This window comes from Myxocyprinus asiaticus, chromosome 19 (assembly GCF_019703515.2).
Source record: "Myxocyprinus asiaticus isolate MX2 ecotype Aquarium Trade chromosome 19, UBuf_Myxa_2, whole genome shotgun sequence".
Lineage (NCBI taxonomy): Eukaryota > Metazoa > Chordata > Actinopteri > Cypriniformes > Catostomidae > Myxocyprinus > Myxocyprinus asiaticus.
This window is the reverse complement of record NC_059362.1, coordinates 33,548,435-33,574,435: the sequence shown is the minus strand read 5'-3', so window position 1 is coordinate 33,574,435 and position 26,001 is coordinate 33,548,435. Positions and strand designations below refer to the sequence as shown.

The following is a 26,001-nucleotide window of genomic DNA, read 5'->3' as shown; positions in this document are numbered from 1 at the left end:
CTTTTTCTATTAAAGAGGAAGTTTTCAGTTCTGAAACATTCAGTATTTTTTTATTGTACAATGACCTCTTATATGTCAAAAAATCAAGGAAAATTTGATGACCCCTTTAAAATTAAATGTATTGTCTTTTAAATATATTATTATTTTTTACCATGTATTGTATGTTAAGGTAACTTCCCGTTAACCAACATTCTCCGGCCATTTTTCACAGTGATAGTTTCACCCCAAACTCAAGCCATTGGTTGTGCCAAAAGTTCACAAGACATCCACTCAAGTAAACAGAGCAATGTTTTGATAGCAACATTTTTGTCTCTTAGAGGATATTCACAACAGAAGCATCCTTGCACCAAAAAAGCTAGACGCAGCGACACAAATGCAGGTGTCACAAAACATGTTTTAAAAATGTAAATGATTTTAAATTAGCATGGCTTCTTAAAACACAGCACTCCTGTATCAGACAGTGATGAAGAAGAAAAAACAGCGAGACATGGTGCAACGGTTCACAGAGATTCACAGAGAGCAGTGTGTGAAAATTGTAGTAACTACAAAATCCGCGCTAAAACCAAGCAACTTTAATGCCATTTTCCTCAGTTGCACAGCATTAGCACAGTACCTGGTTTTGCCTTTCTAGTGCAGTATAGTCCCATAACCTGGGCAATGTATTTAAACATCTAAAATTACTCATTCTTCCCAGTTTTTGAAGAGATCACCTGTATTTGCACATCTTATCATAATTTTTGCACAGGATCCTAGCTCAACTGGGATAGCTTCATGTAGTGGTTAGAATTCGCCATTTTTAATTTTGTTTAACCACTGATACTGCACACCCTGTAGAAGTACAAACCAATTTATAATAGCCATGTCTATTCTTAGCTGGTCTACACCATAATCCAATATTCCTAAATACTGTTTGGTCAAAGACACATTGACGAACAAACAAATGAATAAATTAATGACTCTCAGATGCTTTTCACACAGCAATGTCAACAACACACTCAGATTACAAGGATAATGTTGCAACATGAGGCATACCTCAACCACAACCTATAACAGAGCCGTAATTGCACTTTTGACATTACAGTGACCAAACAAAAAAAGAAGCCTAGAACAGCTTTCTAACTACACAACTCCCTGTTGTTATTGCGGTGCCATAGCAACCCCTGATAGGAATCCTGACAACACTGGGGTTTACCTACAATTGCACCACACCCAGTTACAATGAAGTGAAATACCTTTGAAGTGTTGGGTGGGGGGAGGGGGGGGGGGGGGTGAGTTTCACTCTCACACATGCTGACATGGGTGTGCCCTATACATGTAAGTCTCAATGAGCAGATAAATGCAGATAAAGACTTTTCAACTTCACATGAATAATAATAAAATTGACCCCATTGCCATGATTAAAATAGGTTTCTGGTTTTTGCCTGAGCAGATAATTTGACTCACGTTCTGTTGACCAGTCATGCTGTCCAGTTCAGTCATTTCAAAAACCCCATTCCTTCATGGAAAAATTCTGTGCAATTACATCAATAAGAAATATAGGAAACTACAAATGGCTAATTCCAGTAAGGCTTTCATCATAAACTATGATGTGTGTAAAAAGAATGAAGTGTTTTGATTGAAATGAAAAGCTGGAGCTGTGTAGTCATGTCTAAATGCATCAACATTTGTCATTTCCCACCTAATTTAAAAGAGGACTTTTATGGTGAATCAATCTACAAATGGCTTACTTACTGTAAAGTTCTCATATTATGCTGGAAAGTAATATAACATTGAAAAAATGACACTTATCATCTTTTTAAATCCCTTTTGTTTGTGATGTTAGTAGAAGGAAAGAAGCTTGGAGTAATAGTTAGTCTGTGAAGATGTGAGCATTTGCGCACTGATGAGGTCAATCCTATTTATGGACCATCTGTACGTTTACATTCTCACTGAACCAGAACTGTCAAAGATGTGATATCTCATCTCTTTCTTTCTTCCTCTTTCTCTCTGTCTCTCTTTCATTAACCCAGATTCTCCTCATTCATCTGTCAACTCATCCATCCAGCCAGTCCAAATATTTATCTTTATTCATTCATCCACTCTTTATGGGCAGAAACTGTACTGTCCATACCCTGCAAAAAAAAAACAAAAAAAAAAAAACGAGCTTAAACCAAGGTGGTTAGCTAGTCTTCCATCCTGACCAAGCTGGCAGGCTGGTCTTTTTTGCTGGTTTTACCATCTAACCATCCAAGACAAGCTCATCCTGGTTTGAGCTGGGGGTTCCCTATCTGTCACTCACTCGACGTTGTGTCGATGTAGTGACACTAGGGGTCACTCTTGGGAGCCCGAGACACCTCTGGTCTTTGATAAAAGGCCAATGAAAATTAGCGAGTGGTATTTGCATGCCACTCCCCCAGACATACGGGTATAAAAGGAGCTGGTATGCAACCACTCATTCAGATTTTCTCTTCGGAGCCGAATGGTCATGCTCACTGAATTCCCACGACTGTTCATTCACTCTGCTGGATCTGACGGCGCATTTCAGTGGCTTCTCCCTCCTCTGCACTGGTGCACTGTAGAGAATGCCCCTGGGCGCTTCGGCAGAAATAAGAGTATATTTCTCTAAAAGAGTATATTTCTCTAAAAGAGCGGCACACACGGAATGTCTTTTTAAAGACGTGTCTTTTTAAAGATGCCTTTCCTTTGTGTGTTATTCCTGGTTGCGCTCGTTATCTCTCGCCTTCTGACGGTCACGATCACTGTCTTTTTTGTCTGGGCACTGCTCACGCGGAGACAGCGTTCGTGGATGGTCATGTACTCACTGCGAGGACATGTCCATGGCAACAATGCGGTCGCGGCTCGTCTTCGTAAGAAAGCAAGCCACCCCAGAGGCTCCCCGCCTCGGTCCTTTTACCCACGGGTATGAGGCCAGCGCAGCTAGCACTGGGGGTGATTTGGGGACACCAATGGGACCGCCTCCGCCGGGTATCCCCCTACGGACCTCCTATTCCCCAGCACGCTCGTCTGCCCCGATCGGGCTTCCGGATGAGTCCGCCGGCTCGTCTCATGGCGCGTTGGACCTCTTATTTGGAGCCCGCGAAAGTGATGAGCTCTCGTGTGCAGCATTGGAGAGCGGGATCGTCCAGTCGGACGCGGAAGCCTCAGCTGGGATCCTCCCTTCGGGGACGATTGCCCAGTCACAGGCTGACGTGGAGATGACGACATGCTTTCCCGGGCAGCCGCGAGCGTCGGCAAGAGTGGAACCCTCCGCTCTTCCCTGAACCCTCACGGCACGATGATTGGTTCCTGGGCTCGCGGCGCCGCTCAAAGCCACGCCCTGCCCCCATTCCTTCCTTCCCGGAAGTGCATGAAGAGCTGACAAGGTCGTGGGAGGCACTTTTTACTGCCCGGTCCCGATCTTTTCAGCTTCCCCGCCCTTAGTACCCTCGATGGTGGGGCGGCCAAGGGCTATTCAGCAATCCCCCAATGGATAAAGATGCTCGCGGTGCACCTATGTCCGCAGAGCGCTGCCACCTGGCGCGGATGCCCAAAGCCCCCGTCCAAGGCCTGTAGGTTTACGTCGTCTCTGACGGCCAAGGCCTACGGAGCCGCTGGACAAGCCGCCTCTGCCCTGCACGCCATGGCTCTCCTGCAAGTCCGCCAAGGCGCTAAAGGAACTGCAAGAAGGTAGTTCCGCCCTGGGATTGATGCAGGAACTGCACTCGGCGACCGACCTCGCTCTCCGAGCAACGGAGGTCACGGCGCGGTCTCTCGGGCGGACGATGTCCACATTAGTGGTCTAGGAGCGCCACCTTTGGCTCAACCTGGTCGAGATGGGTGAGGCCGACAGAACACGGTTCCTTGCTGCCCCCATCTTCCAGGCTGGCCTATTCGGCGACACCATCAAGGACTTTGCCCAGCAGTTCTCGACGGTGGAGCAGCAGACGGAGGCTATCTGGCATATCCTGCCCCGGCGCGGCTCAAGATCCCGCACCCCGTCTGCTCGTCGCCAAGGGCGTCCTCCTGTGGTGACTGCACTGGCTCCGCCGCAGCCCGCCCCTTCGGCCCGGCCCCGGTGTGGAGCCCACTTCAGGAAGCAGACGCCACCCGTCTCGCGGCCGACAAGAACCCGTGAAAGGCTTCAAAGCGCCCTTGAGACGGGTGACCCAGGGACGACGAAACCCGCTGCTCTGGAACTGGTAAGCAGACCTCTCCATCCCCTGGTCGAAGGCCGGGAGGAGAATCTTTTTGTTACCTTTTCATTTAATTGCGCTGCATGCCCAAGTGGCTGCAGTACTCAAGAGTTCAGCAAGAGTGGTTTCTTTGTTCCCTGGGTCATGTATCCGGTGTGCACGGCCGTCATCACGGCCACCGCCCACCACTCCATTTGGCAGGTTTGGTGCTCCAGAGGCGGTCTCCCGCCCCTGAGCGCCCAGCTGTGGCACAAATCCACCCCCAGTGTGACAGTCTCCACGGGTCACGAGGACAGGCCTCTTCCTCCCCTGTCCCAGGCTGTTCCGGGGGTGGTCACAAGGAGCCAGGTAAGTGCTTCGATGTCCCTAGGCTCAGCACGGCCACAACATGGTGTGGCACCTCAAGCTCTGCCCCGCCGCGAGGCCCCACCTGCCGGTACATCCGACGACGTTGTCCCTGTGGTCCCCCTTGTGCGGAACTTGGACGTGTGGCTTGTGCTTTCCAATCTGGTCCGGACCGTCTGACCCGGCTACGCGATTCAGTTCGCCAGGCATCCACCCAGGTTCAGCGGTATCCACTTCACCTTGGTGAAGGACGAAAATGCTGCTACCTTGCGCGTGGAGATCGCTACCCTCCTACGGAAGGGTGCGATAGAACCTGTCCCTCTGGCCGAGATGAAGAAGGGGTTTTACAGACCCTACTTCATCGTACCGAAAAAAGGCAGTGGGTTGCGGCCAATCTTGGACCTGCGACTACTGAACCGGGCTTTACACAGACTCCCGTTCAAGATGCTGATGCAAAAACGCATTCTGGTGAGCATTCGGCATCAAGATTGGTTCGCGGCAGTAGACCTGAAGGACGCGTACTTCCACGTCTCGATTCTACCTCGACACAGACCCTTCCTGCGGTTTGCATTCGAGGGTCAGGCGTATCAGTACAAGGTCCTCCCTTTCGGCCTGTCCTTGTCTCCTCACGTCTTCACGAAAATCGCAGAGGCAGCCCTTGCCACATTAAGGGAAGTGGGCAATCTCGATGATTGGCTAATCCTAACTCACTCTCGGGATGTGTTGTGTGCACGCAGGGACTTGGTGCTCTCACACCTCAGCCGACTAGGGCTTCGGGTCAACTGGGAAAAGAGCAAGCTCCTCCCGGTTCAGAGCATCTCTTTCCTCAATTTGGAGTTGGATTCAGTCTCTTTGACAGCGCACCTCACGAACGAGCATGCACAGTTGGTGCTCTCCTGTTTGAAGGCGTTCAAACAGAAAACAGCGGTTCCACTGAAACACTTTCAGAGGCTCCTGGGGCATATGGCATCCTCAGCGGTGGCCACCCCGCTCGGGTTGATGCATATGAGACCGCTTCAGCACTGGCTTCATACTCGAGTCCCGAGATGGGCATGGCACCGCGGGACACATCGCGTGGTCATCACGCCGGTCTGTCACTGTCTTTTCAGCCCTTGGACCAACCTCTCGTTTCTATGGGCAGGTGTTCCCCTAGAACTGGTCTCCAGGCGCATTGTGGTCATGACGGATGCCTCCAAAACAGGCTGGGGCACTGTTTGCAACGGGCACACAGTCGCCAGCTTGTGGACGGGCCCGTGACTGCATTGGCACATCAACTGCCTCGAGTTGTTGGCAATTCTGCTCGCCCTGCGGAGGTTTCGGCCATTGATCCAGGGCAAGCACGTGTTAGTTCGGACAGACAACATGGCAACGGTAGCATATGTCAACTGCCAGGGCGGTCTGCGCTCTCATTGTATGTCACAACTCGCCCGCCGTCTCCTCCTCTGGGGTCAGCAGCACTTCAAGTCATTGCGAGCCACTCACATCCCGGGCAACCTCAACACTACAGTGGATGCGCTGTCACAGCAGGGTACCCTCAGGGGAGAGTAGAGACTCCACCTTCAGGTGGTCCAACTGATTTGGAGTCCATTCAGACAGGCACAGGTGCACCTGTTTGCCTCCCAAGAATCCTCCCACTGCCCACTCTGGTACGCCCTGACCGAGGCCCCCCTTGGCATAGACGCACTGGCACACAGCTGGCCCCCTGGCCTATGCGTTTCCCCCAGTGAGCCTATTTGCACAGACCCTGTCAGGGAGGACGAGGAGCAGGTCGTCCTGGTAGCACCCTACTGGCCCACCCAGACGTGGTTCTCAGACCTCACGCTCTTCACAACAGTACCCCCCCTCCCCTGGCGAATTCCCCTGAGGAAGGACCTTTTTTCTCAGGGACGGGGCACCATCTGGCACCCACGACTAGACCTCTGGAATCTCCATGTCTGGCCCTTGGATGGGACGTGGAAGACCTAAGCGGTCTACCACCCGCAGTGGTAGACATGATCACTCAGGCTAGGGCCCCCTCTACGAGGCGACTGTATGCCTTTAAGTGGCGTCTGTTCGCTAAGTGGTGTTCTTCCTGACGGGAAGACCCCCAGAGATGCGCAGTCGAATCAGTGCTTTCCTTCCTGCAGGAGAGGTTGGAAGGGTGCCTGTCCCCTTCCACCTTGCAGGGGACTGCCATAGCAGCACACCACGACACAGTCGACGGTAAGTCCTTAGGGAAGCACGACCTGATCATCATGTTCCTGAGAGGCACCAGGAGGCTGAATCCCTCCAGACCGTGCCTCCTTCCCTCATGGGACCTCTCTGTAGTTCTTCAGGATCTACAGAGAGCCCCCTTTGAGCCTTTGCAGTCAGCTGAGCTTAAGGCACTCTCCTTGAAGACTGCCCTCCTGACTGCGCTCACTTCCATCAAGAGGGTAGGAGACCTGCAAGCGTTCTCTGTCAGCGAAACATGCCTGGAGTTTGGTCCGGGCTACTCTCACGTGATCCTGAGACCCCGACCGGGCTATGTACCCAAGGTTCCCACGACCCCTTTTAGGGATCAGGTGGTGAACCTGTGAGTGCTGCCCCGGGAGGAGGCAGACCCAGCCCTATCGTTGCTGTGTCCGGTGCGTGCTTTACGCATCTATTTGGATCGCACGCAGAGCTTTAGAATCTCTGTGCAGCTCTTTGTCTGCTTTGGTGCACAGCGGAAAGGAAGCGCTGTCTCCAAGCAGAGGATTGCCCACTGGCTCATTGACGTCATAGCTATGGCATATCACGCCCAGGACATGCCGCCCCCGGTAAGGCTACGAGCCCATTCTACTACGGGTGTAGCGGCCTCCTGGGCCCTGGCCAGGGGTGCCTCTCTAACAGATATTTGCAGAGCAGCGGGCTGGGCAACACCCAACACCTTTGCAAGGTTCTACAACCTCCGGGTGGAACCGGTTTCGTCCCAGGTAGTGGCATGCAATACAAACGGATAAGCCCGGGATAGCCGGCCGGGTGTATCGCTTGCACATAGCGCCTTCCATCTCTTTTGAGCTGAAGACGTGCGCCATTAATTCCCAGTAGTGTTCACAAACTATGTTCCCTGGTTGACTTCCTCTGAGCCCTGTGGCAGTCGAGTTTTCGAAGAGACTCGCTGCCCGCCCAGTACACGTGCTAACTAAGAGCCCTGTTCTGGGGTAGGTGCTCCACATGTGGTGGTTCCCTGTAAGGCAAACCCCATGCGATGTATATCTTCCGCTAATTCGTTTCCCTGTTGGCAAACTGCGTCTTCCTTGGGCAGAGCTCCTCTGCCCCAGTCTCCATGTTTGTAGTAACTCCTCCCCCGTTGGGCAGGATCTACCTTGAAGACTCTCCACATGGTCGGCAAGATGTATTTTTCCACTTAAATATCCCCCCCTCTCTTTGGGCGAGGTGTGGTCTCTGTGGTGTCCTCCCCTTGGGAGGGACACCCCCGACTAGACCTGGCGGCCCAGTCAGATAATCCCCCTTCTTTTTTAGGGAGTGGAAAAAAATAAGGGGAAAAGAGGCCACGACTGGGTTAGCCTGTCTCTATCTTTTGGGTAGTCGACTTGTCCCCAAAGGGCCGTTCGACACTCATAACTATGTTGGGGGAGGTTACGTGTCGACCTGGTGTGCTGGCTACGAGGCACACAGTGGTCTGCCCATCAAACACCGCCAGTTCACGTAACACAGTTCAGCCAGTTGTGGCGTTTCGTATAGGGACTGCTAGTGTCACTACATCGACACAACGTTGAGTGAGTGACAGATAGGGAACGTCATGGTTACTTGCGTAACCTCCATTCCCTGATGGAGGGAACGAGACGTTGTGTCCCTCCTGCCACAATGCTGAACTACCCGCTGAGATGACCGGACCTTGTCTCGGCTCCTCAGCATAAAACCTGAATGAGTGGTTGCATACCAGCTCCTTTTATACCCGTATGTCCGGGGGAGTGGCATGCAAATACCACTCGCCAATTTTCACTGGCCTTTTATCAAAGACCAGAGGTGTCTCGGGCTCCCAAGTGTGACCCTTAGTGTCACTACATCGACACAACATCTTGTTCCCTCCATCAGGGAACGGAGGTTACGCAAGTAACCATGACGTTTTTTCAGCAGGGTAATTAATCGAATAAAAATTCAGTTCACATTTCACCTCCTGGATTTTTTTGTTTGTTTGTTTGTTTTTTTTGCGTACAATAAAGCACGTTTTTGACTGCTTCGTAATGGCTGTTTGAGATATGAAATGTTTAAGATTCTTGTACAGTATTTAGCAAGGGATGCTTTTTTCTGCTCCTGCCAAAAGCATGAGTGTTGCTATTAGTATAAGCAACACAACATGTGTTAGTAACGCAACAAGACATAAAGAATTGTCTGGTCACTAAACCGTTTTCACAATAATGTTTTACCCATTTTGTTGAAATGATCTGTTTTAGAACTCTGTTTTGCCTATTGTTCAAAATACTCACTCCACCTGCATTAAAACTGGTTCCTTTAATCTGTTAAGCCAATAAATGGCCAGAAATAGCATCAAGTAAAGCTATGAAAGTGACTTTGATGTAGAAAGTGGGAATGTTGTCTACAGTCTATACTTGTCTCTCTGAAGTATGCAAACTTTCATGCATTGTGTGTTCTGTTCTGCATGATTCAACAAGACGTAAATATTCAGATCATACTTTTGAAAAACAAGTCCTGAGCTTTTGTTTCAAATGTAGTTGTAAAGACACTGGGTTGTATCAGACCATCCCATATATGCAGTATTCGGTCACTAGCATATGTTGTGTTTTGGATGCTGGTATGTGATGCTAGTATGCTGGTGTTCCCACTAGGCTTCTGAGCTAGCTTTACCAGCAAGACCACCTTTGTTACTCGCACATGTCCATGAAGTTCCCAAGACCATAAGGTGTCATTTATGATTCAGAAGGGCACTCATGGGTGCCCCCTGTGTATTTGCAATGGACCCTTGATGCACTCTGTTGCAAAACCTGCACTGGTGCAAACTTCAGACCTTTTTTCCTTCCAGAGAGGTTTTCCTCCTTGCTGCTAGGACCTCTGTCTTAAAAGAATATTCCAGGTATAATACAAGTTAAGATCAATCAACAGCATTTGTGGCATAATATTGATTACCACTAGAATTTGACCTTCTTTAAAAAAAAAAAGTGTCTGGGTTACACTGAGGCACTTACAGTGGAAGTGAATGGGGCCAATCCATAAACATTAAAATACGGTTTAGTCAGAAGACGTAAACATTATGCATGTTAAGCTGATTTTAGTGTGATTAAATCACTTACTAAGGTTTTCTGTGTAAAGTTATATGCAATTTTACAACTTAAAAATGACAGTAAGAAATAAACAATTTAAACAAGCTCAAATAAGATACAAGTTTTAACTGAAGAATTACTGTAAGTGCTTTTATAAAATTATAAGCTTCACATTTCTGCTGATAAACCCTCCAAATGTTAGCCCCATTCACTTGCATTGTGCCTCACTGTAACCTCGATTTTTGCAGATTTTTTTAAAATAATGGATGAGTCCAAATAATTTTTTGTGGTAATCAACATTATTCCACAAATGCTGTCGATTGAGCTTAACCTGTACTGATCCCAGAATATTCTTTTTATAAAGGGAACATGGTGAGGCACAATGTTCCAATCAGAGCTCTTAACCAGTTTTCCTTTTTTTCAGTTTCCCCATCTCTGTTGCTTTTCATTATAAAACTGAAATCACCATGGTTTCAAAACAGATTAGATAGGATTGTATAGTTAGTATGTTTCTGTAATATGTCCTTTATAAATCAAGAAACGGGGCTAGGATCTACATGTGTTCTATTTATCTTGTTAAATAATAACTTAAAGAGATAGTTTACCCAAACATTATTTACTCAAATTCATTTTGTTCAGACAGCCTGTATGGCTTTCTTTCTTCCATGAAACACAAAAAGAGATGTTAGGCAGAATGTTTGTCTCATTCGCCATTTGCTTTTTCATTGCATTTTTTTTCAATGAAAGTGAATGAAGACAGAGACTAACTCCGAGAGATAGCCACATAGGTTTGGAACAACATGAGGGAGAGTAAATGATGACAGAATTTTCATTTTTGAAAATATTCTTTTAAGATAAGATGTTTAATACAACATTTGACAAATTACATTTATAAACTTTTGTTTAAATTAAGGAAAAACTAAAGAAAGACTCTGTTTTACATATTCACACATCCATATATTGCATATTATTGTGAGATATCCAGGGTTACCACAAAGTAAAATTCCTAAGAGGTTATTGTTCTCAATATCTTTCTTAACCTCTTGCACTCTTACCATTCCTTTGTCATTGGTTGTGTTCTAACCAGTGTCTAATTACTCACTTAAATCCTCTTAAGATCCTTGTGCTATTTCTGCTAAGGAGCACAGAGTTGTCTCTTGATTTAAGAAAGCTTCTTTGGGCCCACCCCATGCACACTCAAAAAGCATGAAGGAAAAGCTAATGAAGATAGTGACCACACAACTGCTCTTTCAAGGCTAGCTCACTGACGGGACGTACTTGTTTGGACGAAACAGGTGAGCAGGCAACTGTTTCCTTTTTAATAGGGACATTCAAGTTACAACAGTAGGTTATTGTGGATCCAAACTGATTTTACTCATTAACAGTAACTTGGTTTTTCAAAAAGCTTTTTAGAGAGTCACATTGTTTTTATTACATTATCGAAAGGCAGTGTAATCACGGGCCTGAATATACTTCTGACAAGCTAAGATGTAAAAGAGCCAAGTGGATTGTGTAAACCTCATGGTACTTAGTACCTGATTTACAGGTGAAAGTTACAAGAGAAATTCTTTTTCCAATGAATCTGAAGTAAGCCTTGGCAATGAAATATGAGCTGGCAAAATTTTTTATTTTTTTGTACATTTTTAAGAGATTAGTTTTGACTTATTGATGCAGATAGTGGGTATGTTGTCTATAGACATACATTTTCTCAGAAGTATGCAAACTTTCATGCAATGTGTACTCTGCACGATTCAACAAGACTTAAAGATTCAGCTCAGACTTTGAAGAAATCAGAGTTTTGAGGAAATTCAGGAAGACTGATAAGTAATAAAGATGCTTTATCAATGCATATGCATTATACTCACACTTGTTTTGGAGCATTTGTTATTATTATTTAATCAGATTTAATATGATAAAATTGCATAAGAATTCCATAATGTCAATTTCCAAGACACAATTTACAATTAGAAGTCTATTGGAGATGTCCTGCTTCTAAAAGAGTATTTTGTAATCCCGTACTGAAGCAACCTCCAAAGCTGTCACAGGATTCTAATTGTTGCCATCTGAGCTATGGCATTACATCAAAGCTCTAATCTCAATTAGTAATCAGTAGTTTACTGTGGTAGTGAAAGGTACAGGTGTAGGTGGGGGTGTGAGGTCAGAGGCTGGACAGAATGAAGACTCTGAGCTTTAGTATTAAGCTGGTAATCTGCTGCAGTGATGTCAATGCGTTTGTGCATGGGCTTTGTCTCAACCTCATATGAAAAAGATCAGCGCAGTGACAGCCTACTGCAGACAATTTACTGAGAATTACTGTAAATTATACTTGAGCAGCATTGAGGAAACAGCATTTAAACAGAGTAGGATTATGAAAAGCACAAAAAAAAAAAGTTTCAAGTGGTGTAATTTAAAAATATTATTTAAATACATTTGAAATTTTTTCAAACTTATTGTCACATTCATAATTCTGTAACATTTTAATGACTAACTTGAACACATCCAAATATGTTCTACAATGTGAATTATATTGTTGCCATTTAGATGTCATCTAATAAGATCTTTTCATCATAAATCGTATGGCTTGAGATGGCAGTGAGGCACATTGTATGAATTACTTACAAGGACAGTTCAGTTCATTTGTCATTCCATGACATCATAACGGCCACGGACACCTGTGCTAACGAAACCAACAAATTGGATCAAGGAGTAATCTAATCTTCTTATACCTGATAGACCTAATATCTTCCAAGAAAAAGTGATTGGGTCCACCGACACAGAAACACTGTGCATGTGCCAACATTTTATTGCAGAAATTTTTGTGCCATTTTAGCAAAATCAAACAAAGATTATTTGTATTTTCTAGGCCTGAAAATGACAGTTAATGTCTATTGTTTTTTGTCAGATAGGCTATAACAAGATCGGTTGCCATCAAGTCTGACCAGTTGGCCCTTAAAGAACTAATTTGTAGTTAAGAGACATAGAAGTAGAGTTTCAATGCAAACATTCAGAGAATTAATTTTTTTGTTGATTTGACTTTTTCCACAGATAATCAACAGATAAAAAAATGTCTGACAGAATCGTTGATGAGGATCCAGTGACTGTAACTCACACAGGTCATCATGGCTTTCATTCATTGGGAGACAGTAAATGAAATTCCCACTGTTTTGGATACCTGTTAAAGGATAGGGAAATTGATCTAATGACTCAGTTGCATTCTGAATGAGGACAGTAAAGTATTGCATAAACTAATGGCTGCCAACATCCTACCATGACTGACATTGCTCTTGCAGAGAAATGATAGAAGTCCTGAGAGGTCAAAATGTTGAACTTGTTGAATAAATTTGGAATAACTAGCCATAGTAAAGGTAAAAATATTCATGACTAATTAGTGACTTTTAAAAACAATGGGTTAAATGCAGGCTGCTCACAGACATGGAAAATCAAAGAAAAAAGTTTTTAAACTTGAGATTTCCAGGCCTAAAAAAAATGTATGGAAAGTAATAAAAATCTACAACTGAAAAAGTAAACGGACATGGCAAGGTCATGGGAATTAATTTGTCATGAAAAAGTGTGGGAATCCTGAAAACTTAAAAGTGAAATGTAAACACATAATAAGTAGAGATAACATCCTTACGTCACTGTTGGACAGACAAGCTAATCAGTTGAGTTCTGGATAAAGGTACTCACTGCTGTCTAATCCAGCAGTGACTGCAGTGGCGTCTGACCTACAGTAATTGTTATCATTTACCATCGGAAATTATGTTACATAGCTTGTCTTTTGAATTATGGCTAGCAGACTGGGAACTAATGCAATCAAATGGTGAATTAATCCAGCCATCTATCCATTAATTCATGCCATTTTCTTCTCCAACTATTTCTAGGACCAAAGGGTGTCATCAATGACTGGCGCAAATTTAAATTGGAGAGTATGGACCAGGAGGCTCTGCCTCCCAGCAAGAGAGAGCTACTAAGACAGATGTCCTCCCCGCAAAAACCTAAAGACATGTCTGTGAGTGGACTCAATCGCAAGGTTGCTTTCTGCTTTTGCTCCCTTTCTTACTCTTTTGACCATATTTGCAAAATAATAGTTATCACTTTATAATTAGGGATGGGATAATTACTTTGGAATTAATCCATGGGTTTCTGAATTAAAGGGATAGTTCACCCAAAAATGAAAATTCTCTCATCATTTAGTCACCTTAATGCCATCCCAGATGTATGACTTTCTTTCTTCTGTTGAACACAAACAAAGATTTTTAGAATAATATTTCAGCTCTGTAGGTACATACAATGCAAGAGAATGGTGGCCATAACTTTAAAGGTCCAAAATCATATAAAGGAAGCATATAAGTAATCCATATGAATCTAGTGGTTAAATCCATGTCTACTGAAGTGATATGATTAGTGTGGGTGAGAAACAGTTCAACATTTAAGTCATTTTTACTAGAAATTCTCCTCCCTGCCCAGTAGGTGGCAATATGCACAAAGAATGTGAATTGCCAAAAACAAAAGAAGAAGAATGTGAAAGTGGAGATTTATAGTAAAAAAGGACTTAAATATTGATCTGTTTCTCACCCACACCTATCATATCGCTTCTGAAGATATGGATTTAACGTATGGATTACTTTTATGCTGCCTTTATATGCTTTTTGGACCTTCAATGTTCTGGCCACCATTCACTTGTATTGTATGGACCTGCGTTGCTGAGATATTTTAAAAAAAAATCTTCGTTTGTGTTCAGCGGAATAAAGAAAGTCATATACATCACGGATGGCATCTGAAAGTGAGTAATGAGAAATGTTTTATTTTTTGGGTGATCTATTCCTTTTAGCTACAACTAGTTCATAAATCATTGGGAAAGTTGGTCTCACCCCAATCAAAATTTAATATTTGCTTTATGCTGCAAAGGCAGCACAGAAGCTACATCTGAAGCTGCATATATACCATAAAAAGATTAATTTACCAAGATAATTTAATGCTGTCGCAGAGGCAGCATTACTGCATTTACACAGAAATTACAATTGCAAAGCTGGCTTATGGCTTTACACACCACTGTGTTTGAACAAAGCCTGCTCAAGATGCCTTTAGAATTACCCCTTCTTCTTTTTCACTTCTCAGATGAGCGCCCAGGAGTATGAGCTAATAAAGGAAGATGATGAGAAAAGTCTGCGCAAGTACCGTAAGCACTGCATGCAGGAAATGCATGAGCGCCTGAGCTTCGGGCCCAAATTTGAGGGCGTGTATGAGCTTGACAGTGGCGAGGCCTTTCTGGAGGTGATTGAGAAAGAGCACCGGCTCACGGTGGTGGTGGTGCACATCTTCAAAGATGGAGTGCAAGGGTGTGAGGCACTTAACAATTGCCTGGATTGTATGGCCACTGAATATACAAGTGTTAAATTTTGCCGCATTAATGCAGCCGCCACTGGTGCTGGTGAGCGTTTCTCAGATGAAGTGCTGCCCGCTTTGTTGGTGTACAAATCTGGAGAGCTGCTGGGGAACTTCTTGGCTGTTACACAGCATTTTAATGAGGAGTTCTTTGCTACCGATGTAGAGGCTTTTCTCAGCGAGTATGGACTGCTTCCAGAGAAGGAGCTTACCACTGCAGCTGATGAGGATGAAGCAAATGTGGAGTGATGAAAGATGGCAGAGTAGGAATGGATGAAATGAAGATGTGAGAAAGGATGATGAGAATACGTTTCATTATTCTTCCAGCTAACAGGCGCTGATGAGTTGCATAAAGCTCAGCATAAACATCTCTTTGAGCATGATAGAGAAAACAAAAGTTTAAAGGCAACATGGAATGGCATTAAGTTACATCAATTGCACATCAATTCCAGTTTTCACATGTAAATAATTAGACAAGATGACAACAACTACATCAATAATGGTGAAATAGATAAAAATTAATTAGTGTCATGTAGAATACTTACAGTATGTACATAATGTACATGTGTGTTTGCATGTAGCGAAAGGTGATGTAAATATGAGGGTTACAGGATGGTCCATGATCGTATAACATTTGTTTTTTAGAGAGCTTACTTTTGAAAAAAAAAGAAAGAAAAAAAAGAAAAAGAATAACTTTATAAACATTATTTTCGGATGGCTTCAAAACTGTGTATCGCTCCACAAACTATGAATGCCCATTGTTCTGTGTCCAGAAATTCTGTGAGTTTACAGATATACAGTAACCCAAGTAAACTTTGGTACTAATCGTGTTGTGGTTAGTACAGTTTTCACCTATTTCTGATATACAGGTAGAAGTGCATGCACAAGCACAAGTCTTAAATTGGTTTGGCTGGAGTTTTCTATAAGTCAGGCCATTTTAATGTAAACCATTTTAGGCATTCTTCAATAAATGCTAAATGGAAACTTTGAACATTTCCCCTGCCTGTTCTTGATGTAGTCAATATGTTTGTAGACCTTAAACACATGCTTCACTTGCACACATATTGCATGTCACTTGGAAGAAACATTTAAATTAAACAATCAATCAGGGGAGCAATAAAGTGAAATCTTGCAGAAAATGTGCACCTTCACTTTATGTGGTTTGAGAAGCAAGACTGCACTGGCTAAAAACTCATCTCTGCTGCTGACTTGACTGTGACCTGCAGGTTCAAAAGTTCAATATAAAAAGAAGAGACCTACTTTGCAGACTTGCAAACTTTAAATAATTGTCTCATAATTTGATACAGTTATTAATTTATGTGAATCTTCCATTTGATGGATTTGACAGTTTATTTGTGTTACGCAGTGAAAGCCATGATCAGGATTTGGCTGAACTCCTGATGAACTGGTTATGAAGAAGAGAATTCAGAGCCAGTAGAACACACACATACTACTTTTTTAAAACATCTAGTATATTAAAGAAGCCATTCTTGGCTTTTCAAGGATATCCTATTTGTTGGGTTAGATTACAACGAAAACTGGCTATATTTTTAAATAGTTTGGTCTGTACTAGAATTTATAAACAAACAGTGTTCAATATACAGCATAATTTTATCTGCAAGGTTAATCAATGCTGTAAGTGGCAATACACCATACATTGTCATACTGTCTTTGATAGTTGTGATCTTTACTGGTCAGCTCAGCCTGGAATCTTCTTAGTGGATTTAAATTTAAGCTCTTGTTTTGATTAGTGGTAAAATAAAGGCTATGTGTAGAGCCTTTTTTTGTGTCCATTAATTATTGAATATTGACACTTTTCACTTTAATCCAAATAATCAAACAATCAGTGTTTTTGAAAGTGAAATAAATATTTAAAATAAACGACATAATTTGCACATGTAGTACTGAAAAAGATATTACTGTATGCTTGAATCCTATAATTTGTCTCTGATTGTACCTTACCCAAAACCTTTGACATTTGATGATTTCATGAGTTTTTAATTTCACTATAGTCCTAAAAAAAATTACTAATACAACAACAGCAATTGCAACACAATTGCATCAGCTTGTGGGGTCATGAAGCAATTTTTTTGTTTATTACATATTTGAAATAGACATGCAAACCAATTTGAAACTAGCATATTTTCTCTTGAGGGCCAAATCATGTAGACACACCTACAGAGGGCCTGCAGGCTTTGGAGATTTTGTGGTAATATTTTGCGTGTCTTACGCAATGAAATCGTGCGACGAAATTGTCTGCACTTCACGCGAACATGTTCTGACAGCATCTGCACCTGATATCACATTTAACACCATCCTCTCTGCATGTGTGAAGGAGTAGCCCTGTCTGGACTTAATTCCTCAGACATGTTGTCACGGGTTCACGGCTCAGGCACACACTTGAAGATCAAAGACTCAGCGGATACTGTAAGATAGTAGTACATTACCTCAACTTTGAAAAAGTTACACACAATATATATACTATATGTATATATAATACAAAAAAAGTAATTTCATTTTGACTGTAGTCAATGCACTAACAGTTTTAATAACTTATATTATTAATAACTTATATTATTATTATATAATAAAGCAAGATCATTAAATATAGCAATAATCATGAGTTAATCTTACACAGCAGCAGTGTTGGGTGTAATCCAATTAAAAAGTAATTATTTACTGTAATCTAACTGCTTTATATTACATTTTAAATTCTTGCAATCAGATTACAGTTACTGACTTTTAATTAATTTAATTATTTTAAGTAGCCTACATTATAGGGCTATGCTTATTTCATATACACTGGCGGCAAAAAGTTTGGAATAATGTACAGATTCTGCTCTTATGGAAAGAAATTTGTACTTTTATTCACCAAAGTGGCATTCAACTGATCACAATGTATAGTCAGGACATTAATAACGTGAAAAATTACTATTAAAATTTTGGGGGGAAAATTTTAACTACTTCAAAGAGTTCTCATCAAAAAAAATCCTCCATGTGCAGCAATTACAGCTTTGCAGATCCTTGCCATTCTAGCTGTCAGTTTGTCCAGATACTCAGGTGACATTTCACCCCACGCTTCCTGTAGCACTTGCCATAGATGTGGCTGTCTTGTCGGACACTTCTCACGCACTTACAGTCTAGCTGATCCCACAAAAGCTCAATGGGGTTAAGATCCATAACACTCTTTTCCAATTATCTGTGGTCCAATGTCTGTTTCTTTGCCCACTCTAACCATTTCTTTTTGTTTTTCTGTTTCAAAAGTGGCCTTTTTCTCTGCAATTCTTCCCATAAAGCCTGCACCCCTGAGTCTTCTCTTTACTGTTGTACATGAAACTGGTGTTGAGCGGGTAGAATTCAATGAAGCTGTCAGCTGAGGACATGTGAGGAGTCTATTTCTCAAAATAGAGTCTCTGATGTACTCTTGTTTAGTTGTACATCTGGCCTTCCACATCTCTTTATGTCCTTGTTAGAGCCAGTTGTCCTTTGTCTTTGAAGACTGTAGTGTACACCTTTGTATGAAATCTTCAGTTTTTTGTCAGTTTCAAGCATTGTATAGCCTTCATTCCTAAAAACAATGATTGACTCACGAGCTTCTAGAGAAAGCTGTTTTTTTTTGTTTTTGTTTTTTCTTTGCTATTTTTGCCCCAATATTGATCTTAAGACATGACAGTCTATTGCATACTGTGGCAACTCAAAAACAAACACAAAGACAATCTTAAGCTACATTTAACGAACCAATTAGCTTTCAAACTTAATTTAAAAACATGTCCATGCACGAAATGCCAGAACAAAGGAGGTCTAATACCAAGAAAAAGCTCTCTAATAATATCTGCGATTTAAATTTTGCTTTCAATAAATTTTGTTTCATCAGGGTACACGGTTACTTTTCAAAACTTGATCCGACACTGAATGCTCCAGCAGCCTAATTTTCACTTAGAAAATTTCTGATGTTGCTATAACAATGCAAAAAGCACTTACCAATTTGCTTGGAGTGAAAATCAGCCCTCCTTTCCTGTTTAATTAATCAATTGCACGATCATGCAGAACATCTTAGGTTTTTAAATCCATAAGGATCTCTTTCTCTACGGCAATACCAGCAGTGATGACAGCCGACTCGTCAGCAAGATCTTGCGATCTTCGCTTTCAAATTATATACATCACTTGAAGCGTGATTGCGTCACTCAAGGCCAGCTAGAAGGCCTGGACTGGGACATATCCTAAAGACCACACCCACCAAGAACAAATAAATCAATCTGATTTATTGGCTGATGAATATGACAATCTGACTTCAGTTGCTGATTTGTGAAACAGTTGTCACACTTTTCTTGTAAGCATCGAGGAATAAATTCTGATTGGATAAACTTTTTGTTTCTTGCTATTCGTTTGTAGATGAATTAGGAGTGGAAAGAGTTGAAAATACATCAAAAAGGTCAATGAGAATGAAAGGATGAACAAATACGTATTTATTAGGCAAATTACACCAGCAGATAAGGCTTTGCTGGCCCTGAGAAATCGCCACTGGTCCTGACTATACTTTGTGATCAGTTGAATGCCACTTTGGTGAATTGAAGTACCAATTTCCTTCCGAAACAGCAAAATCTATACATTTTTCCAAACATTATTTCATTATTCCAAACTTTTGGCCGCCAGTGTGTATTATTTATGTAGAATACATGAATTATGGCCCTGTAACGAGTCATTCTGCTGAGTTTATGACTTGTGTGAAACAAGGAACAAGAAAGAAATATAGACATTATTTTGAATTTGTTGAGTGGAAAAGTGTTTTAGAAAGTAACACAAATGTAAAGTAATTAGTAATGTTATAACTTTTTAATGAAGTAATTAGTTAAGTAATCTGATTACAATTTTAGAGAAATAATTAAGCAACTTAAGGAACTTACCCAACACTGCACAGCAGTATATAACATCTCATACTCAATAGTTTGCATGAAGTTTTATTGTATAGATTATATAGAGTATCTTTCTATTAGACTGCAGTGCTCACAAATCTAAAGCAAAATATTTACTCTATGCTGCTGGAAAGCAAGTGAGCTGTTCCTGGATGAGTTTACAGTCCAGTGCTGTTTACATTCTGCTGTATTCAGAAGGAACATCACATGGAAATGATTGCCATTTGTGATGCTCTGTTTCTCCTACACAAAGACCTCCTCCATTCAGCAGATAAGACAGCCTGATAATTATATTTGTCCCCAGAAAAATCTCAAATCATTGTAATATGAAAGCTGTGTTTTGTAGTATTTCATGATAAACACAGGGTCACAAACAGCCTAACATGTTATATGCTTTTTATGGGGTTTTCATTTGTGAATATGTCAGCAAAAGCTGATTTTACTTTAATAAACTTAAGATGTTGACCATGGCTTCAAATATCAATCATTTGTTTGCATCCATTATTTTTGAGTCATTCAATGATAAAATAATGAGGTAGTAATTCTTAAATCTATAGTGTAATCTGAGCAGGACAGAATATTTAATATGGCATATTCTTTAAAGAGCCAATCTATTCAAAATTTAGGTATGGACATCTCTCTGCAAACATTAATATAAAATAAATGACACTTTAATGCAGCCATTTGTAAAACTCAAATGTTATTTGTATTAACATTTTATTCCATCCATCCATTCCGAAAGTTCCATTTAAAATATATATATTTTTAGCAGAGGCATTTAGTCATTTTAAACACCAAAAAATACTTAGTGAACATGGGTGGGGGTAAAAATAGAGGGGCGTAATACACTTGAATTCATATGAGGTAAGTCTAACAGTTTTCATAACATCATTGTGGTCTAAATTATCACTTAAAACTTTGTGTAAGTAGCCACTGAGCTACTGTAAATATAGAACCACACAGTGAACGTAATGGTGGCAAAGGTCCTACTGGAGTGATGCAGGGGATGGGAGAGGAGGAGTAGGGGGTGGATAGATACTGTAGGTGAAGGGTTGGACAGAGGTGGGGGTATGGAGTTTGACATGCAGGGGATATGAGGTCACAGGGTTAAAACACTGTTTTGTGTGAAATTACCACAGCATTCGCACCCCCACAAACACATACTTGAAAACTTCCTACCCTCTTCTTACCCAACATCTCATGTAGCTTTGTCACGTAAAGGAGCAACAGTATTGAAGTTTATTTTCCCCATATTTTACTATGGAAACCAGGATTGGGGATAGAGAAAAAAACTATTTATGGCTGATTTATAGTTCAAAACACACATAAACATGTACTAGTCATGCCTTTCTGTGGATACTGAAAACAGGAAGCTATGCACTGTTCATACTCACCTACGTGCAGGGTTGGGGATTAACGGAATACATGTAACGGGATTACGTATTTAAAATACAAAATATAAGTAAATGTATTCCACTACAGTTACAATTTAAATCATTGGTAATTAGAATACAGTTACATTCAAAAAAGTATTTTGATTACTGAAGAGATTACTTTGCATTTTATTGTTATTTGTTTAATTTAATATTAATCCTTTCAGATGGAAAACATTTATACATATAAATGATGTGATCCAAAGTGCATTTGAACAGCGGTGAAACACTTTCTTATAAGGTGTTACATTCATACGAGCAGACAGAGAAGTACGTTTGAAGTAAGTTTGGAGCAGAAGAAATAGAAATAAACCTTGTGTAAATTGTCAGCTTTACGCTAAGCTAAAATGCTATTTCTAGCCATTTTACATGCACATGTTACCAGGCACGATCATATTTTTTTATCAAGAAAATTCACATTGGATCATAATTTCTTTTTTTCTAGTAAGACCTTTGATACTATTGCAAAAATCGTATTCTTGATAATAATTTTTTTATTGTTTTCCTGTAAAAAATATCTAAAAATCCTTAAAACAAGATCAATTTGATTTATCTTGTTTTAGAAACAACACTACATAAGATATTTAGGTTTTTCAGAGAATGTATTTTTAACATGTGTATTTTGTCTTACTGTACTGGCAGAGTTTTTATAGTCAAAACAAGTGAAAAAAGTTACCAGAGCTGAAGAAGTAATCCAAAGTATTTAGAATATGTTACTGACCTTGAGTAATCTAACAGAATACGTTACAAATTACATTTGACAGCATGTATTCTGTAATCTGTAGTGGAATACATTTCAAAAGTAACCCTCCCAACCCTGCCTACATATGAGTCTAAAACACTTGTTAGAATTAGAGATGGAACGATGTGAAAATGTTTGGCCGATACCAATATCGATTTTAACAAAAAACCTATAGGCGATAACGATACAGATATTTTGCCAGTTTATTTTGTCATCAGATTACTGTTGTACTAAGAAATGCTTCAAACATGTACAAAAGCTTTTTTACTGTTCTAACAATAAATAATTTCCACTGAACACTGGATCTGTTGAACACTTAAGCCAAAATTTTAAAGAGAACCACAATGAAAGATAAATTGAAGATAATAAGATTTTTAAAGATTAAAAAAAAAAAAAAAACTAAACTAAATGACAACATGATGATTGCTATGAAGAAAAGGTTATTTTGTACTTTTAAAACGTCTTTGAAGTTTAAAAAGAAGCCTTTTAAGGTTTACTAATCACATAATAACATATTGCATTTTCATTCTTAATTCAGTCAATCATGCAGCATTAATGGATATCATACCGATGTCTCAGAAGTCAAAGTCTGCTGGTTTCAAAGTGTTTTGGATGGTTTTCTTCATCATGTATCACATAGGTAAGTTTCACAACTGTCATGTCCGTTTATAGCATTTTTTTTCAACATTAACATGAACGAGTATAACAATGTTTATATTACATGTTCTTAGGAGTGCCAACCCTTCTACATATTGTGGCTATTATTATTTCTGGATTGTGCATTTGAATTCACAGAGTTTTAACAAAGTATGTTACTAATAAATTATAAATAAACCATCAGTTTTTCATATCTGCTTAGTACTGATATTCTGATGGTTTTACTTTGGTCAATAATTGGCCGAAAAATATCAGCAGCCGATACATTGGTGCATCCCTAGTTAGAATCATAAACTAGCAAGAAATCACAAACAAGAAGTGACTAGTGACTATTAACACATTGGCCTCCATACTTATTAGAGCCCGACCGATATAGGACTTTTGAGATCGATATTGATTTTAGAGGGGGTAAAATTCACTGATTACCGGTATGGTGGCCGATATAGCTAATTTTTGAGCTGGAATGAAAACAGACCTTTTCAATGTGGATTGTGCACCGATTTTGCACCGATATGACTAAGCAAAGGTACTCAGAAGGCTGCTTTCTTAAACAAATATTTTTATCAAAGAATATTTGACATTATTAGTATAGAAATGAACACAGAGAAAATAAAGAATAAAAATACAATAAATAAGCTAAATAAACATCAGTACTGTATGTTCAGTATTAGTCAATGGCTGACCATTTAAATAAAGAATAAATTAAAATTATAGCTAAATAAAAATCAGTACTGTATGTTCAATATTAGTCAGTTGCTGACCATTTACATTAAGAATAAATAAAAATAAAATAAATAGCTAAATAAACATCAGTAGTACTGTTTAGTATCAGTCAAATGTTGACTATTTTAATACTTTACAACCAGTCAATTAGGGGCAGGTTGTAAAACAAGAAGCATTTACACCTGCCGAGTCAAGAGATAAACAGTGGCAGTGGTGTTACAACGTATTCTGCTATACAAGTTCAGGGGAAACTTTCAAAGGTGGAAAACCAGACTTTTAAATATGACATTTTGTAAATGCAACGACTGGAATTGTTCGGTTGAATCCTGAACAAAACAGTTTGGTGAATACATGTTTACACATTAGCTTCCACTCAGCTGACAAGCAATGAAAGTTGCTACGTGGTTAGCTAGCTAGCTATAAGCTCGTTGTCACGGAGAGTAAAAGATGGACTTTATTTACTTTCCAGCATTGCATCTCACCAACTAGGTAACAACATAGCATGAAATCAACACTCAACAGACACAATCCACCACCGCATTGTTGTCTGCTGAGCTACAAAAATATGCTCTGACAAACAATAGCTGGCTAACATAGCAAACAGATGTGATAAACATAAGTGACATGGTTGTCATGGACAGGGTTAACTTTATATTAGTTATACTGAAAAGGGAAAATTATGGGGTCATTTTTTATTAACTTTCGAGCATGTATTTTACAAACTAGTTAGCAACTTACCGTGAAGACACCACTTAACTCTGCACTGTCTGCAAAACTGCCAAAACCTCAGCAAATAATGGAGTCAGATTGCGCTCTGGTGGACAAACTACATTATGACACCAATTCTAAAGCATTGTTTTCTGCATTATATGTTCTGAAAAAAAGTTTTCATATCTGCGCATATACCGATGAATCTGTGAAAGGCTAATATCGGCCGACCATTAAATTCCCATGGGTCTTTGTTTTCCAATGGTGTGAGAGTGTTGTTGCCTGACTCAAGGTTAAGGCTGCATAGCAAAGAGAGGCGAGGTAACACTATATCTCCAGTCTTACTGTAAATAATATCCACTGCCTGAGGGGCCACTCACTGAATTAGCAATCATTATATGCTTTTCTGCTTCCAATTGGGAATTCCATATTGATTAATCACATGTGGTCACAATGTGTTATGACTGGTCTAGACTGAAAGAGAATGGAAAACTGCAAAAGACAAAAAAATTAATAAATGGAAAGAGAAAGAGAGAGGGCAGAGACTATGGTGATGCTTCACAGAGAATAAAATAGAATAAAAAAAGGAACTCAATTAGATAAGAGAAATGTACTTTAATCACATACATGCAGACTGTCTGATGGATTACAAATATTTAATATATACAGTTGAAGTCAGAAGTTTACATACACTTAGGTTGAAGTCATTAAAACTCATTTTTTTAACCACTCCACAGATTTCATATTAGCAAACTATAGTTTTGGCAAGTCGTTTAGGACATCTACTTTGTGCATGACACCAGTAATTTTTCGAACAATTGTTTACAGACAGATTGTTTCACTTTTAATTGACTATATCACAATTCCAGTGGGTCAGAAGTTTACATACACTAAGTTAACTGTGCCTTTAAGCAGCTTGGAAAATTCCAGAAAATGATGTCAAGTCTTTAGACAGTTAGCCAATTAGCTTCTGATAGGAGGTGTACTTAATTGGAGGTGTAAGGCCTACCATCAAATGCAGTGCCTCTTTCCCTGACATCATGAGAAAATAAAAAGAAATCAGCCAAGACCTCAGAAAAAATAAAATTGTGGACCTCCAAAATTCTGGTTCATCCTTGGGAGCCATTTCCAAATGCCTGAAGGTACCACGTTCATCTGTACAAACAATAGTACGCAGGTAAAAACACCATGGGACCACGCAGCCATCATACCGCTCAGGAAGGAGACGCATTCTGTCTTCTAGAGATGAACGTAGTTTGGTGCGAAAAGTGCAAATCAATCCCAGAACGAGAGTAAAGGACCTTGTGAAGATGCTGGAGGAAACAGGCAGACAAGTATCTATATCCACAGTAAAACGAGTCCTATATCGATATAACCTGAAAGGCTGCTCAGCAAGGAAGAAGCCACTGCTCCAAAACCGCCATAAAAAAGCCAGACTACAGTTTGCAAGTGAACACGGGGACAAAGATCTTACTTTTTGGAGAAATGTCCTCTGGTCTGATGAAACAAAAATTGAACTGTTTGGCCATAATGAACATTGTTATGTTTGGAGGAAAAAGGGTGAGGCTTGCAAGCCAAAGAGCACCATCCGTGAAGCATGGGGGTGGCAGCATAATGTTGTGGGGGTACTTTGCAGCAGGAGGGACTGGTGCACTTCACAAAATAGATGGCATCATG

General features: G+C 40.8%; 1 protein-coding gene across 2 annotated transcripts; it reads left to right on the top strand.

The window, feature by feature from the left end:
- The first annotated feature begins 10,923 nt into the window (after window positions 1-10,923).
- Window positions 10,924-16,156, top strand: LOC127456669 (phosducin-like). Of its 2 annotated transcripts, none has more exons than XM_051725133.1 (4): window positions 10,924-11,058; window positions 12,809-12,876; window positions 13,645-13,772; window positions 14,882-16,156. In XM_051725133.1, the coding sequence occupies exons 2-4, from the start codon at window positions 12,828-12,830 to the stop codon at window positions 15,395-15,397; spliced, it is 693 nt and encodes a 230-aa protein (XP_051581093.1). In that variant the 5' UTR covers window positions 10,924-11,058; window positions 12,809-12,827; the 3' UTR covers window positions 15,398-16,156. The 2 variants fall into 2 exon arrangements, with proteins under 2 accessions (XP_051581093.1, XP_051581092.1); XM_051725132.1 differs by having other exon boundaries at window positions 13,645-13,793; window positions 14,882-16,155.
- Window positions 16,157-26,001: the final 9,845 nt, after the last annotated feature.